The sequence below is a fragment of the Chenopodium quinoa genome, unplaced genomic scaffold (assembly GCF_001683475.1).
Source record: "Chenopodium quinoa cultivar QQ74 unplaced genomic scaffold, ASM168347v1, whole genome shotgun sequence".
In the NCBI taxonomy this organism is placed as follows: domain Eukaryota; kingdom Viridiplantae; phylum Streptophyta; class Magnoliopsida; order Caryophyllales; family Amaranthaceae; genus Chenopodium; species Chenopodium quinoa.
The window spans coordinates 873,491-886,522 of record NW_018744693.1 but is presented as its reverse complement, the minus strand read 5'-3'; the positions used below and the strand labels follow the sequence as shown (position 1 = coordinate 886,522).

At 33.6% G+C, this 13,032-nt stretch overlaps 1 protein-coding gene across 1 annotated transcript; it reads left to right on the top strand.

Moving 5' to 3' along the window:
• The first annotated feature begins 9,497 nt into the window (after positions 1-9,497).
• On the top strand, positions 9,498-11,141 carry LOC110702370 (LIM domain-containing protein WLIM2b-like). The gene is made up of 5 exons (XM_021880075.1): positions 9,498-9,733; positions 9,921-10,023; positions 10,154-10,170; positions 10,262-10,351; positions 10,449-11,141. Exons 1-5 carry the CDS (start codon positions 9,599-9,601, stop codon positions 10,731-10,733), a joined length of 630 nt encoding a protein of 209 aa, XP_021735767.1. The 5' UTR covers positions 9,498-9,598; the 3' UTR covers positions 10,734-11,141.
• Positions 11,142-13,032: the final 1,891 nt, after the last annotated feature.

The window sequence follows — 13,032 nt, the reverse complement described above, 5'->3', positions numbered from 1 at the left end:
ATTTTGATCCCCTATTTTCCATAATTGTTTTTTACATTCAATTAACTAATAAATTTTGTGTAATTTCATAATTATAATAACAAAATTCAATTTTGCTAACGACAACCGCAATAATTAGACATAAGAGACAAGTTCAAGTAGTGTTTATTTATAATTTTGGAGTATACAAAACCCTTTCAGAATTGAGAAATTCTATGGCTCGAATCTTTAGTATTCTCTTCTTTATTACCTGTGTCTACTATTTAGGCAGAATGTTGTCACCTATTTTAACTAAGAAACTGAACGAAACTCCAGAAACGAAAGAAAGTGAGGAAGAAACAGATGTAGAAATAGAAAAAACTTCCGAAACGAAGGAGACTAAACAGGAAGAAGAGGGATTCACCGAAGAAGATCCTTCTCCTTCCCTTTTTCGGAAGAAAAGAAGGATCCGGACAAAATCAAAATGGATGAAATGGGAAAGATCCGAGTGAATGGAAAGGACAAAACAAAGGATGAATTTCACTTGCACTTAAAAGAAGCATGCTATAAAAATAGCCCAACTTCTTATTCTGGGAATCAAGATATTTCGAAGTTCGAAATACTTAAAGAAGAAAATAAAAACCTATTCTGGTTTCAAAAACCCCTTCTTTTTCTTCTTTTCGACTATAAACGTTGGAATCGTCCAACGCGATATATAAAAATCAATCGGTTTGAAAATGCGGTAAGAAATGAAATACAATTTGTACTCCTAATTTACAAACAAAACACGAGGCTAATTTGTAGCATAACTCGAACCTTGTACACTCCATGCCGGAAACTTCAAGTCGTCATTTATTCATGATTATGAAAATCATTAACGCCATTAGTAGTACCACTAACGCCATAATCAAAGCTAGATATAAATTTAGCACTCGAAAATGCTCGTCGAATGGAGATGGAGCTTGACGGTTTTGGTTGCCGGGAGCCATGGAAACCGAAGAGGAAAAGGTAAGGGGTGTATTTTTTTGAGTAAAGGGTGATTTCGGATAAGGGAAATCTCCCTTTTATAGGGGATAAATCTTATCCGTATTTTATCATATCCTAATCGTGTAATTGTTTAGTCTAATAATAGTAGTAAGTGTATCTTTTAAAAATAACATAAAATAAAAATAATGTGTTACCACTGACATATGTAACACTTATTCCGTTTGACATATCCTGATCGAGAATATCAAATATTGACCCTTTAATCTGTACAATTTTAAAACCGTGACCATTTCTAAAGTATCACTTAACCCCGGGTAAAAGTTTAGTACTAACTGATTTTATGTATCCTATTGCTATTATTATTATTCTAATATTTTCAATCATCTTTTTTTTTAAAAAAAAAATAAAATAAATAAATACAAATCATAAAGGACAAATTAGCATATTTTGATTATGTAAAAGAATGCAAAGCATGCATGCATACTAAGCCATTACCAATACCCAAGGTCAGACACAAAACATGCATGAAATGCATGTAATGTAAGTGGAAAATGTCAAAACTCACGGCTCCCATTATTTTTTTTTTTGTTTTGTTTTTTTTTTTTTTTTGCTGTTGTTCAACTTCCTTAATTATAACTTGTTTTAGTTCTACCATTTTGCTTTGTCAAAAACGTACTACTATTCCAATTTTCATCTTCTTCCTTATTCACCAAAACACCATTACCACTATACCTTCATGAGTCATCTTTCCTCTATTTCATATACTCAGAAATAACAAGTGTAAGTATGCATGCTACTTCTCTTCCGGGTTATTACAACGACGACAATATTTGACAGTAAAAGAGTGGCTCTAAGCAAAGATACCTCTGCCATTACCACTCATTTGATATGTCAAATCTCTACAGAAAAAGAAAATGGTAAGCTATGGTTATAATTTAGCAACGAGAATCAGAAAATGGTGTGATATGACAATACGTTGTATCACTGAGCCGTGTTTCTTCCCAAACGGTAAGGTGATATGACTATCCACAATCAATGGCAAACAATTTTTTTCCTTGTTATTTTCTGATAAGTGGGTTGTGTAATAGTCGTATTTTGCTATGGTAAGTTTAATATACGAAGAGTAAGTACACTCTTCAAAGGAAAGTAGTACCAATTAACCATTGTATTCAAATTATATTAGTACTTTTAATTATTTTTAGTCATTAATAATATTGTATTTTGTTCAGTCAATAGTAATTAAGTTTTACATAGAGTAGTAGGCTATTCTATTTGTCCTCTACCTCATTAAGACGATTTTTAGTTATAATTTCTACCTAACTCTTGTATTCGTACGCATTTATTTCGTATAACAGTATATTCTCTGTATTTTGTATTTTAGCTCCCATTTTCTCCCATATATATACCACCCCACTCTTCACGAAAGGGAAAAAAAAATATCGAAGAGAATAGTTAAGAAAGGAGCTAAAAAAAAAACTCATAAAAGAAGTCTAAATTATTTCAGCACTATAATTAGATAAAAAAAAGGTAATCAAAATTTTTATTTTCAGTAAAAAAAAAAAAGAATATAAAAAAATTGTAGAAGGACTTGGCCTAAAAAAATTAAATCGATCATTTTGACACTACCTTGACTAATTCCTCAAGATAGCTACTCAAAGCCAAAGGTAATATCTTCTTTCTTTTCATTTGTGATTTCATATTATTTTTTACACACATTTACTAACTTTTCTACTTTTGTGTGTTCCATAACCTCCTAGGGCACTATACGTGTCGGTTTCCTAATTTGGAAACCAAGTAGAATTTGACCGACCGCGAACGAGTTTGAGAGTGAGTATATATGGTTTGTTTGATTTTTTTTCTTGTATGTATCATCCTTATGTAGAGTATGAAATGGAATCAATGATAATTGTACAAAATGCATAAGGAAGCTCCAAAGAATGAATGATGGAATTCTAGCAAGATAACATTTTCGACTACTTTTTTTTATTACGTAAAAAATCGTTTTTCATCATAAAATTAAAAATAATTTTTTACAGTAAGCTTATGTATTTAGGAGTGTATGAGACTTGGAATTTTATAAAAATAAATTTTAACCAACTCACAAAAAATCAGACATTAAGACAAAGTAACACCACAAATTCCTTACTACAGGTCTGTCCATTTTCCAATTTCGACCAATTTCCTTTTTTGATAATAAAATTTGAATTAAATAAATAGAAAGTATATTCCTTAAGCTTTGTAAATTGGGGTCACACGTTCTCATAGGATGAATACTCTATTTTTTATGATTTTTACAAAACAAGGTATCAAAATGATAAACTGATTTGAGGCTGTTTTCCCCAACCAAGCATACTCTTTTTATTTGGCATATCAAATGACTTCTAAAAAGGGGGAATTTTCTACAGAGAATTTATATGCTTGTCCTTAACATACCATTAAAAGGATCATGCCAATTTTAAAGTACTTTGACCATTATCACCCAATTCCCCATGAACGTCCCAAACCGGAGTGTTTTTTTAAAGAAAATTCATTATCTTTCATTTCAACAGCTAGATGAATCCCAATTTTTGATATGTTATATAAGACATAGACATTTCCAAAGACCTATCATATGCTCAAATCTAACTGTTAGAACATGAGTTATGGTGTCCGAAATATTAGAGACACTTTAAACCCTTAAGCTTTTTAAGGAAAAATGGAATGAACATTATTATATAATTTGTGTCACCCTATCATGTATACCTCTGTTTTTTTTTAGTCATTTGAGGAAGTTATAAATTACTCATGCCTCAAGTTGATATTAATCCAAAAAAGAGACACATTTGTATCACTTTAAGACTAACACTTTTTTTTTATTTAAAAAAAAAAAAAAGTCTTCTTCATTCTATGGCTATATGAAAGGATCATTATAAATAATTCATTTAGTTTGGAATAGAATGTCTTATAATTTTTAAATAAATCTTGTTTAAATTTTAATTCCATCATCGTTCGGAAGAGCAAAATTTCCTTATGCATTTCTTAATAAAGAGACAACTAACTTTTAATTAAGCAAAATATGGCCTTGCATGCTTGTATCATTTCATTAATAAAATAAATCTTTCGAGTTATGGTTTATGGCTTATATTTAAATAAGAGGGTAAAGTTGAATATTCAATCATGATAGGTTATAAGATGATCTATTTGCCGCAGAGAATTATACTTTTAATGTTTTATTATCTCTGATAGATCGCTTACTTAATCTAACATGATTAAGGTTTTCAACATATACTACCTATCATTTAGATTTAAGCCATATAGAATGTCCATTCTGCGTAAGTCAATTTCATACAATCTAAACACATTTCCTTCATATTCTTCTCAAATTCATACCAAATAAAATTCCTTTTTTTAGCACACTCAAATAAGCCCACACAATCTCTTTTTGGAAGTTGGTCAACCCTAAATAAAGTCGTTAATTGAAACGCATTTTACAAACAAAATCATTCTCCTCAAAGAAACTCCTATGGTGTCGCTGATTCTAGTGACTTCCTCAACCTTGATAAATTGACCTCCACCTTAAAAGCAAGATTGCTCAACCTCATTCAAATGACCCTATATGGATCGACCACCTCTCCTAAAAAAAATATAAACTTTCTTGAAACCTCGTATGAAATTTCGACCATGTATAAATGGACGTTCGTAAGAACTACGTAGGGTTTTGATCCGGGAGTGGATTCAAATCCCACAATGAACGGTACGTAGTGCAACTTTAATGCTCAAACCCACCATATATCGTAAGGTTTAATTCACTTTTATTTTACATTTGAGTGTGATTGACAATGTGGAAATTTTCATGTTTTTATGCATTAGTTTAAGGAAAAATATGTGAATAATCATAACCAATTAACAACGTATTAGTAAGAGCCTGTTCGTTAGAACAGAGGAAAAGACGAGTTCCAAACGTTCGATCTTCCTAACTTATACCCCGTACCTAGATTTTTTATTTTCCTAAGACCATACTTATATAGTGCCTCATCTAATGGAGTCAATGTCGTTTTTTATTTGAAAACGATCATAAACAAAAGACCGTCTCTATTCAGGCAAAAATAGAGTGGCGACTCTAATTTTTATTTTTTTTTGGTCAAATTATCGACTTACGTGGGATTTTGACTTCTAGTTTTAATTAGTCATAAAATGGGTACCCTGTGCTGCAACAGAATAATGGGGAAGACAACACTAGCAATGAGATTTTCTTATTTGGTAGTGGCGTGGTGACAGAAGGAAATCAGGAACAGAATAATGGGGCAATAAAAACAAGTAGCATTGATGGGGAAGGGAGTAAGAAAAGTTGGAAAAGGTATCATAAAGATAAAAACCGAGGCCTGACTAGTGATGAGAAACATACAGGAAAGAAAAGAAAGGGTGCAGAGGCGGATAATTTGGATGATACCTCGATGATGATTGATACTGCTGATGGTAATAAACGTAGAGCTCTAGACCTCTCAATTGAATATGTGGCGGGCCCCACATAATGGGCTCTTGGTGATCAATGAGCTACATCCTCTCGTGGGACTGTAGAGGTTTGGGGAGCATCTTTGCAGTGAATGCCTTGAAACGTGTAGTGTTTCTTGAAAGCCCCCGTTTGGTTTTCCTTTCGGAAACCAGTTTGAAAAAACATGAAGCTGAAAAAATAAAAAATAAATTAAATTTCCCGAGTGCCTTTGTAGTAGAATGTGAGGGTGGGGGGAGAAAAAGAAGTGGGGTCTGATGTTGTTATGGAAGGATGAGGTGGATATTGATGTAATGTCATATTCTCAAAATCATAGTGATGTTATTGTTGATTGCTTGATAGAGGGGGGGGGGGGGGTGGCGTTTCACGGGTGTATATGGTTTTCCCGAAGAGGATCAGAAATATAAAACTGGCCTTCTTTTGGAGGGCATGGCAGATTCTTATGATTTACCATGGATTTGTGGGGGAGATTTTAATCTCATGTTAATGTCAGGTGAGAAGCAAGGAGGAGGGAACTTTAGAGTGGAAGAGGTAGACATCTTTAGAAGGGCGGTGGATCATTGTCAGTTTCTTGACATGGGATATCTTGGGCACGATTTTATGTGGACAAATAATAGGGGGGGGAAAGCATAATATACAGGAGAGGTTGGATAGGTTTTTGGCAAATCAAGCATGGAAGGAATTGTTCCCGGGGTCGTTTGTTACTCATCTCTCGAAGAGAAGGTCTGACCATCTCCTGATTCTTTTGTGCATAAAAGAGGCGATAAATATTCCGAAGAAAAAAAAGAAAAAAAAGATGTATCGTTTTGAAGTGATGTGGCTTAGAGACGAGAATTGTGCAGAAATTATTGCTAATGCTTGGGAGGCAGGTGGTGACATTGTATCGAAAATTGCTTGCACTTCTAACCGGCTTAGTAAGTGGAGTAAAGAAAAATTTGGTGACTTTGCAAAAGAGATGGCTGATTGTAGAGCTCACATGAAATGCTTGATGAGTGAATACCAATCTGATGATATCATTGCTCAAATGAGGGCCCTCGATGACCGTATGGATGAATCGGAGAGTAGGGAAGAAGCTTATTGGAGACAAAGGAGCCGACAAGATTGGTTGAAAAATGGTGACAAAACACGACTTTTTTTCACACAAAAGTGAAGCAACGAGCAGCAAGAAATAACATTAACTCCATTAAGAATGAGGCGGGCACAGAATATCGTGATGAAGAAGTGATTACTGAAGTCTTAGTGTCTTATTTTGAGGAGCTTTTTGCCACTAGTTCCCTCACTGACATGGAGGCCGTGATCGAGAAAGTGGAGTCAAAGGTTACAGAGAGTCAACATTGCTCACTTGCTGCCCCTTTTATTGCGGGGGAAGTCCGTACTGCCTTGTTTCAAATGCATCCAACTAAGGCCCCGGGCCCTGATGGTATGTCTGCAATCTTTTTTCAAAAATTTTGGGATGTGGTAGGAAATGATGTGATTGAGAAAGTCTTGGATATTTTGAATAATGATGGTGATATAGGTTCTATTAATCAGACTCATACTGTCCTAATTCCGAAAAAGAAAATTTGTGAGTCTCTTGTTGATTATAGACCTATAAGTCTTTGTAATGTTTTGTATAAAATTGTTACAAAGGTTTTGGCAAATAGGCTGAAAAAGGTCCTTCACTTTATTATTCATGAGTCGTAGAGTGGCTTTGTTCCAGGAAGGTTGATCACAGATAATATTTTGGTTGCCTATGAGTGTTTTCACTACCTTCGGAAGAAGAAAACTGGGAAAAAGGGCTACTTGGGTCTTAACTTGACATGAGCAAGGCTTATGATAGAGTTGAATGGGGTTTTTTGCAGAATATGATGCTTAAGTTGGGTTTACCGACTATTTTTGTGAACATGGTGATGAAATGTGTCAGCTCTGCCTCTTTTGGTGTGTTTGTAAATGGTCAGCCGTCAAGGATTTTTATGCCTAGTAGGGGTCTTCGACAGGGGGATCCTCTCTCCCCTTTCCTTTTTATTATGTGTGCTGAAGGCTTGTCGACCCTTTTGAGAGATGCTAAAAGTAAAAGGCTTATTCATGGGATAAAAATTGGTACGAATGTCGATCCTATCTCTCATCTATTTTTTGCGGATGATAGTCTCCTATTTGTACGTGCGAATGAGGAGGAAGTGGAGAATGTGCTGGAAATTCTTTCTACCTATGAAGTAGCTTCTGGTCAGAAACTGAACATGGAAAAATATGAGGTGTCATTTAGCCGAAATATTGAGCAGGAACGGAAAAATATTCTTCAGATTAAATTATATTTTAAGGTTGTCGATGGGCGTGACAAATATCTTGGGCTTCCGACCTACATTGGGGGTTCTAAGAAACAGATTTTCCAAATTATTCAGGATCGAGTCTGGAAAAAATTGAAAGGTTGGATGGAAATTTTTTTGTCTCAAGCTGGCCGTGAAGTTCTTATTAAGTCTATTGCTCAAGCTATTCCCACTTATGCTATGCAATGTTTTTTGCTTCCAGTGAGTATCCTTGATGAGATTGAAAAATTATGTAGGAATTTTTTTTGGGGACAAAAGAAGGATGAAAGGAGAATGAGTTGGGTGGCGTGGGAAAAATTGTATGCTCCTAAGTCTCATGGAGGTCTTGGGTTTCGAAATATGAGGAATTTTAATAGAGCTCTCTTGGCCAAGCAAGCTTGGAGAATTATGACTAATGAGGACTCCTTGATGACAAAAGTGCTTAAAGGAAAATATTTCCCCAAGTCATCTTTCCTCGAGGCAAAAAATGTTCCAAATATGAGCTACACTTGGCGCTCAATCCTTGGTGCTAGAGATGTGATTGAGTTGGGTGCAAGGAAGTTGATTGGTGATGGTGCCACGATTGATATAAGAAGTGACCCGTGGATACCTAGTCTCCCAAACTTTAAATTGCTGCCAGAACGTCTAATTGAAAATGAGGAGACTGTTCCAGTGCGTGATCTTTGAGTGGAGAGGAGTTGGAATTTGCAGACACTAAACACTCTTTTTTCTGCAAGGGAGGTTGAAGCTATCTGTGCAATCCCGATTCCTATTTTTGATAGGAAGGATAGGTGGGTTTAGCACTTTTCGAAAGATGGGAGATATACAGTCAAGAGCTCGTTTAAGATGATGACTTTGCAGGGAGAGCGTGAGAAGGCAACCTCTTCTAGGGGCAAAGAGGAGTTTGATTGGAAGTTAGTGTGGAATGTAGATGTTCCTCCAAAGGCTAAAAATTTTGTGTGGAGGGCTATTAGTAATGGGGTGGCTTCCCGTGCTAATCTGATGTCCACGGGTATAATAACTGATGATATGTGTGTAATGTGTGGGAAAAAAGGGAGGATACTCTTCATATGTTGGTCTTCTACAAAGAGGCGAGGCTCAGTTGGCACCTTTCTGTTTTAAGATTGGAAGTCGATAGATATGAGGGGTGTGACTTCAGGAAATGGTGTGCAAATAATGATAAGGGATTGTAAGGTTTAGGATCAGATTTGATTAATATAAAAAAAATTGTCTTTTTTTTTTAAAGAAATATAACAAATACAACAAGATTGTTAAAATATTATAGATCAAATATCTTAAGGTCACACTATTTAATTTTAATTATTGGATTTCAAAGTATTTTATACCGATTGTGATAAATTGGTAATATGCATCTTATTATTCATAGTAATTTAATATGTGATTACATGCATGATGCTAAAAGGAAACCAATACCTTCTATGGACAATAATAATATAAGAATTTACAAGACACTATTAAGTTTATATTGGTTTAGTACGTTTTCATCTAGATATATACTCTATTATCTTAAATTAACGGTTAAGCTTGAAGTATAATTAATACATTTCAATATATTTGGTCAAATTAGTGTCTTCCTAACTTTATCTTCCATAAGCTAATCAAGCAACAATTCATCTTCTAAATATATCTATATCTCCTCATAATACGGTAGATCAAGTGGGTAATGTCCATACATCAATGTTTGATTTTGTGGCCTCTAGTTTTTACATCAACTTAGTTTGTTTTTATATCTCAATATTTTGTCTAAGATAATCAAAGTGTTTCCATTGAATACAATTATTGTGAACATATTTCTTCCACATTCCTCATTCGAAGATAATCCAATTATATCTTACGAGGAGGAAGAGGAAGATTAAATAAAATGGTGTTTACAGGAACCCTCGACAAATGTAAGGCATGTGACAAAACGGTGTATGTGGTCGATATGGTAACAGCCGATGGGGTTCTTTATCACAAAACTTGTTTCAAATGCAGCCATTGCAATGGGAGGCTCATGGTAAGTGCGTATATCAATTAAGGTTTAATTTTAAATGTTTCTTATACAAAGTACACCATAAACCTCATGTATATGATCAAGATAAGGTAATCATGATATATACAAGATACCTATATTGGGCTATATGACATTTTAAGTTTGGGTACATCTACTACAACTTATCAATTCATCATTATTTATTTTACAGACCGGTAGATTTTCATCATTGGATGGAGTTCTATATTGTATGCCACATTTTGAGCAACATTTTAAGAAAAACGGCACTTATTCCAATAATAAGTCTCAATCATGTAATCTTTTTCTCTACAAACTCTTATACATATATTATGTTCTTGTAGAAATAAGTTTTCTAAAATTTATATGCTTGTATATGCATATAGTCTGACACATTTTTTTTTGTTTTTACTTGTATAACAACAGCTGCAAAACGTGAATTGGTAAGCTTCTCATATTGTGATCATCAAATTAATAAAATGATGTATGTTATGATAAAAAAAATCTAAATTTTTTGCTTGTTTGTGATTTTAGAGCAAGTCTTCTAGCAAGCTTTCATCAATGTTTTCTGGGACCCAAGACAAATGTGCTACTTGTAAGAAAATTGCATACCCCCTTGAGAAGGTTAGCAAATATATATGTTATACTTAATAATTTTTAGTCTTATAATAGCACAAGTTCACTAATTCTTGTTTATTCAATGACAACATATATATTATAGATTGTTGTAGAGGGAGAAAATTACCACAAGTCATGCTTTAGGTGTGCAAAAGGAGGTTGCTTTCTTTCTGCGTCAAATTATGCTGCTCTAGATGGATATTTGTATTGCAAACCTCACTTTGCCCAACTATTTAAGGAAAAGGGATCATATAACTACCTCAAAAATTCTATTTCAATGAAGAAAAATAATTTTGCTCCTCCATCTTTAGAAGAAAATAAGCAACATACAACTTCGGAACTTGAAGTAGCACAAGGAAAAGAGAAAGAATCATCACAAGAAGAGTAGTGATTTGTTACCGTATGCCTCAAATGCAACCTCTTTGTTTGCTTTTGCAATTTCATATTCCTATATTGAACCTATATAGATCATATGTAACGCGAGGTTATTATTAGATCTTAAATTAGGCGCTTAGTTTTTAAACAAAATTTTCATTTGAGTTAAAGAACAAAAATCATGTTCTTTAATTTGCATTTGATTGAGGATTATGCATTATGGGAGGCTGTATTACAACTTCTTTACTTAGAGGATGTGAAACATCACCTTGTTGAATTGGAACGACATTGAGGTGTACTTTAATTTTGAGTTTGTGGCCATATTTTGATTTGGAAGAAGATGTATTTTTGTAAGTTGTAAGAATTTCAATGTGGTTCAATTTTAAGTGAGTTAATAAATTTATTTATTATTCCTTTTCAATGGTTCTTCGTATAATTTGTACCCACAAATGCCATGATAAACTTAGTAATTATGTTACTTCAACAAATATATATACTTTGTATTTAACATTTTGATCCAATTTTCTCATATTTATCAAAAAGTATTTATAATCATCTCATCAAATCTACAATATTTACTACACACTTATTTTTATGCAAGGCAAACACTTAACCATGTACAAATTCTATTAGTAGTTGAACAATTTGCAGTTCACGTAAATGTCATTTGTTTAAACAAATACACCATCTCTATATGATATCTCCATCCATTCATTACTCCCTTAATTGTCTCAAATTAGTCTTGACACTTTCCTTTTTTAATTGTCCCACATTGGTTTATATACTTTTTTTTTTAATTATTTTTTTTATTTTGGAAAAACTCTATCATTAAATTGAACATCTCTCATAAGTCATACCCAAAAAGTAGGAGTCCAATACTTTGCAATTTTCAATTTTAAAAAATTATTCTACCATCTCCTATCATTTCTACTCTTTAATGCGGCCTATATGTAAGACACTACTATCTCCTTTTAAATTTACTTTTGCATTAATATAACAATTGATAACCAAACAACAACTTATCATCTAAAACTACGTGTCATGATAAATGTCAAATCTAAGATGAGATAATGGAGAGAGTAATTGATTATTTAAGAGAAATCATCCCATATATTTAATGGTAGCTCTGGCTTCCACATTATGGGTGGCAATTCGGGTCAGTAGGTCGGGTTCGGGTCAGATTTCGGGTTATGTTTAGAAACTATAAAAAATAGTGTAAAACTTAATATTATTATGAATTTAGGGTCAAATCGGGTCGAATTCGAGTTGTTCGGGTTCGGATTCGGGTTTCTCTCAATAACTTCGGTGCGGATTCAAATCGGGCTATCGGGTCGGCTCAGGGATTGCCAGCCCTATTCCATATATAATCTCACTACATATTGTTGTGCGAGCAGATGATTTTTATATCAACCAGTAGTAAGGAGCAATCACTTGTTGATTATTATGGAATCACCAACACAAACAGAGACATCAAGTCGAGACCACATCATTGCATGAGCTGTGGCCTGTGGGGAATCACCAACACAAACAGAGACACTTGCTCTTCTTTCATTTATGCTCTTTTTTGTTAATTTTTTTTTTTTTTGCTTTTTTGTTGTGTGAAACGACAACGTTTTGCATAAAATTGCCTCATTGTTTACTTTGTGTCAGTACACTACAATGACACTTGAATAAATGTAGCCGTTATGCATTATTTGCCAAAATTTTGTATAGATTTAAAAGGGTGAAATATCTTATAACGTTAATAAAAAAAATCTACATTGCTTTTCAAAAAAAAAAAATTATCGTTGAGTTTGTCATAATTTTTTTTTTTTATAAATAGAGTCCAATATGGCAATATTGACATATTTTTTCACAAGTAAATTTTTACATTTTCTCTATTAATTATATTATCAAATTAAGTACTGTAGTGACTACTTTAATAATTAAAAGAGTTGAATTTGTTAACATTAAATCACTATAATTAAAACATAAATAATAATATTAATAATTGGTGGGGTATTGATAAAGTAGGAGAGAGAATTATGGGGTAACTCACCATTGTAGAAAAATTAGAAGAATGACTTACAATGGTAACTCATCATAGTGGGAAATGACGTGGAGATGATGTAAAGTAAAAAAGTAAGAAAGAGAAAATGGTGAGCTAGCCCATGAAAAGTGATAGATTCCTTAACACCCACAATGGTAGAGAGCACCCTCCCCACAACTCTCTCTCTCTCCTCCATTTGAGCTACCTCACCATTGTAAGAGGTGACTCATGGGTTACCCATTTGATGGGGATGCCCTCTCTGGCAAGTCATCAAATGTCTCGG

Bases quoted from the DNA above. Each gene is read 5' to 3' on its own strand.
- LOC110702370 (XM_021880075.1), top strand. From the start codon at position 9,599: ATGGTGTTTACAGGAACCCTCGACAAATGTAAGGCATGTGACAAAACG. The intron at 9,734-9,920 runs GTAAGTGCGTAT...TTTATTTTACAG, and splicing joins ATTGCAATGGGAGGCTCATG to ACCGGTAGATTTTCATCATT. The intron at 10,352-10,448 runs GTTAGCAAATAT...TATATATTATAG, and splicing joins TTGCATACCCCCTTGAGAAG to ATTGTTGTAGAGGGAGAAAA.